This window comes from Apaloderma vittatum, unplaced genomic scaffold, assembly GCF_000703405.1.
Source record: "Apaloderma vittatum isolate BGI_N311 unplaced genomic scaffold, ASM70340v1 scaffold35289, whole genome shotgun sequence".
NCBI lineage: Eukaryota > Metazoa > Chordata > Aves > Trogoniformes > Trogonidae > Apaloderma > Apaloderma vittatum.
In genome coordinates, this window is record NW_009734107.1 from 3568 (window position 1) to 6723 (window position 3156).

At 54.2% G+C, this 3156-nt stretch overlaps 1 protein-coding gene across 1 annotated transcript in view; it reads left to right on the top strand.

Moving 5' to 3' along the window:
• GRAMD2 (GRAM domain containing 2) overlaps positions 1-2744 on the top strand; it is a 4743-nt gene extending 1999 nt beyond the window's left edge. Inside the window, 7 exon segments of the mRNA XM_009876153.1 lie at positions 588-686; positions 1100-1171; positions 1586-1648; positions 2023-2179; positions 2448-2547; positions 2638-2676; positions 2678-2744. Coding sequence (XP_009874455.1) covers positions 588-686; positions 1100-1171; positions 1586-1648; positions 2023-2179; positions 2448-2547; positions 2638-2676; positions 2678-2744 — 597 coding nt within the window.
• Positions 2745-3156: the final 412 nt, after the last annotated feature.

A 3156-nucleotide genomic window follows, 5' to 3' on the forward strand; every position in this document is an offset into this window, starting at 1 on the left:
AGGAGCGAGGCTGTGCCTCCCCCTCCTGTCACCTGCCCTGGGGAACCCCAATATTAGTTCGGGTTAAAATTCACAGATACAAAACCTCCTATGAGCTGTGATGGCATTTGAAGGGGAGATCAAAGGTTTCTGTGTGTCTGTCAGATTTGAATCTCTCTTGGTTTTTTTATTCTTGATTTACAATCTGACGTTTCCCCCGTTAGTCTTGCAGCTGACTTGGGGAGAGATGACTTCCTTAAAAACTGGGCTGAGGAACTGAATTATTTATAGCGGCCGCTTTAAGCAAATACCTGACAGAAGTACAGGGAGGGGTTTTCAACAAAATTATCCTGCCATAAATGATATCTTGCCTTATTTTTAACTTCCCTCGGCTTGTAAGGGGGAGTTTTCTCCTGATGGCCCTTAGGGAGCCCACTTGGCTGATGCTTTCCCTGTGTCTTCATTGTTTTGATTGAGGAGAAACTGCTGCTGAGCCGAGACTAATGCGGGGGATGCCGAATCCTGGAGTCACTGCTCTGTGCAGAGGTGAAAGCTCTGCTTTGCAAAAGAACCTCCCTGACCTCTTTAGTTTTTGTTTTTCCCTGCAGGTCGTGATCCCGGTGGTCTCCGTGCAGCTGATCAAAAAGCACAAGACGGCTCGGCTGCTGCCCAACGGCTTGGCCATCACCACCACTGCCAGCAGAAAGGTAACGCCGGGTGCTTATGAGCCAGGTTCAAATAAAAACCTTGCAACTCCTTAAAAATGCGAGCAGGGGCGGGGTTCCGCCTGGCAGCTGGTGGAAAACTCGGCTGAATTTCCAGTTATTTAAGCACGAGGCACAGTTCGGGCATTCAGAGCAATCCGGTCGCAAGGTGTCCTCTGCGTCCCCTTGTGCCAATCCACAGGGATGTTTTCCTGTGGGAAGAGCAGCTGAGCGAAAGCAGCTCCAAGAAAAAAAAAAAATCTGGTCAGCTTTTCACAGGCTGCAAAAATAACGGCAGGGAAACCCCGCGGGGGGGACACGGCTCCTGAAGGAGCAGGAGATTCAAGGGCAGGACGTCTCAGCCTCGCGACGGGAGGGGGAATCTCTCCTGGCAGCCTCTCTCTTTTCTCTCACAGTACATCTTCGTATCCCTCATCTCGCGCGACAGCGTCTATGATGTCCTGAGGAGGGTCTGCACGCACCTGCAGGTACCCAGCTGCGTTTTCGGTGGCTGCCCATTTGTGCTTTTGGGGAGCCGAGCTCTTCGTCGCTGCTTCCAAGGCTTCCCAACGTCCTTGCTCCCCATGAGCTGTTGCTGGCCTTTTCTGGGTCACAGATGATGGCAGCAGAACTGGGAGTTTCTGCTCTCTCCCAGGGTGTGGATGTGAATTATTTATAATCTGGTCGTAATACTAGTTCTGCCACTCTGCACCTTGCTGCACTTTTTTGTTGTTGTTGTTTTTTTTTTCTCCCAGATCTAAAAGTTTGAAGGGGAGGAAAAATGGTCTGAAGTCAAAGTTTTAAGAAGCTGTATTTCATGGACTTGCCAGAAAAGCCGAAATTCCATTTTTGTGGGGCAAGGCAGCACTGCGATACCTCTTCCTTTCTCTTCACCCTTCTAGGTGTCAAGTAAGAAGAGCTTGAGTTTGAAGGAGCTGACAGAGGAGCCTGATGCTGTGTCACTGGTGAGGGTCAGGGCGGCTCTGGGAGAGGGAAGGACCCACATGAACTTGCCCTGTGGGCAGGAGAGCATCCGCCTGACCCCCGTGGTGGGTTTAACACCTTCCTGGCACCCTGGACCCAGGAGGGTGATAGGTGGGATGTCCCCCATGGCGGCCTGGTGGCATCTCGGGGGTTGACCACGCTGAGCTTTGAGGGACAAAGGACGTGGTGATCAGTATTTGGGGTGGGTGGGCAGGTCCTTCCTACCCTTTGTCCCCGTGGGGCCATTGTGGAGGACCAGCTCCTTTCAGGATGATGTCCTGGATGTTCTGGCAGTTGGTGGAGATGCAGTGAGGTCCAAATCCAAACGTGGCCCCACTGGGGCTGTTTCCTGCAGGAGGTGATTGTCCCTGAGGGCAAGTGGAGGAAGGTGTCGCCTGCTTCACTGTCACTGTCGCTGCCCGATGCCGACTACCAGTGCATCCACCGCACCTCTGTCAGCAGCCTGAGCGCCAAGGAGAGCTCCTTCACCTCTGAGGAGCCCCTGGTTTCAGGTTCGTGCTCTTCCCCACGTGCAGAGCTGAGTGTAAACTTCCATAAATAACGCGTTTGTGCATCCTCTGCTCTCGTGGAGGGGGTTTCCACCTTGTAGGCAAGCAGGGTTTGAGATTGGGGAATCACTGGTGGTGTCTTGGCGATGAGTTTTCCTGCCTGTGGGTTCTGAGCCCTTGGTGTGTGCCTGTAATAGCCAAGGAGGAATATTTGATGCTTGAAGGCTCGAGCGTCAGCCCGGTTGTCGCTGACTCCAGATTTGCCTTTCAGAAAGTGCAATAAACACGGAGGAGGAGCTGGAGGCGGAGCAGAGCTGCGTGGCGGAGCTGAGACCTTCTGACTACCAGCTCCTGAAGATCTTCATTGTGCTGTGAGTGTGGGGAGGATGGCGGGCGGGGGTTACGCTGGAATCGTCCATCTCAACCGGCCAGCTGCTGAGCTCTTGTTCCTCCGCTCCCAGGATCTGCCTCCTGGTCGTGTCCTCATCCTACTTGGCTTTCCTTCCGTCTGCAGCAGCAGCTCTGCTCTCTGAACCGGGACTACCTCTCCCGCGGACACAGGAGGTGAGGGATCCTTGGGGACGTTTTGGGTGAAAGGAGGACCTGAGGGAGGTTGTACGAAGCACCAGGGCTTTACCTGGGGCTAACGTGGCTGCTGGCATCAGCAAGGGATGGACGGGAGCGGCTTCCCTTGGGCTGGGGACATCAGGGGGTCTGGGACCGTGGGACCTGGGTTGGGTTATGGTGGCTCTGCTCAATCTTACCCCACTCTCTGCTTCCAGGTGACCGTTGCCCCCAAGATGCCAAGAGGGTGACACCCTACTTACGGATTGCAGTGCTGTGTCCCTCCCTGCCACAGCCTGATTTATTTCTCCCCTTTGGCCGGTAAAAATGGGACCAAGTATCTTCTCTCTTCCTCCAGCCGGCTCATGGCCACTGGTGCCAACTCCTTGTCCCGCTGGAAGCCCGTTTTCTCCCTG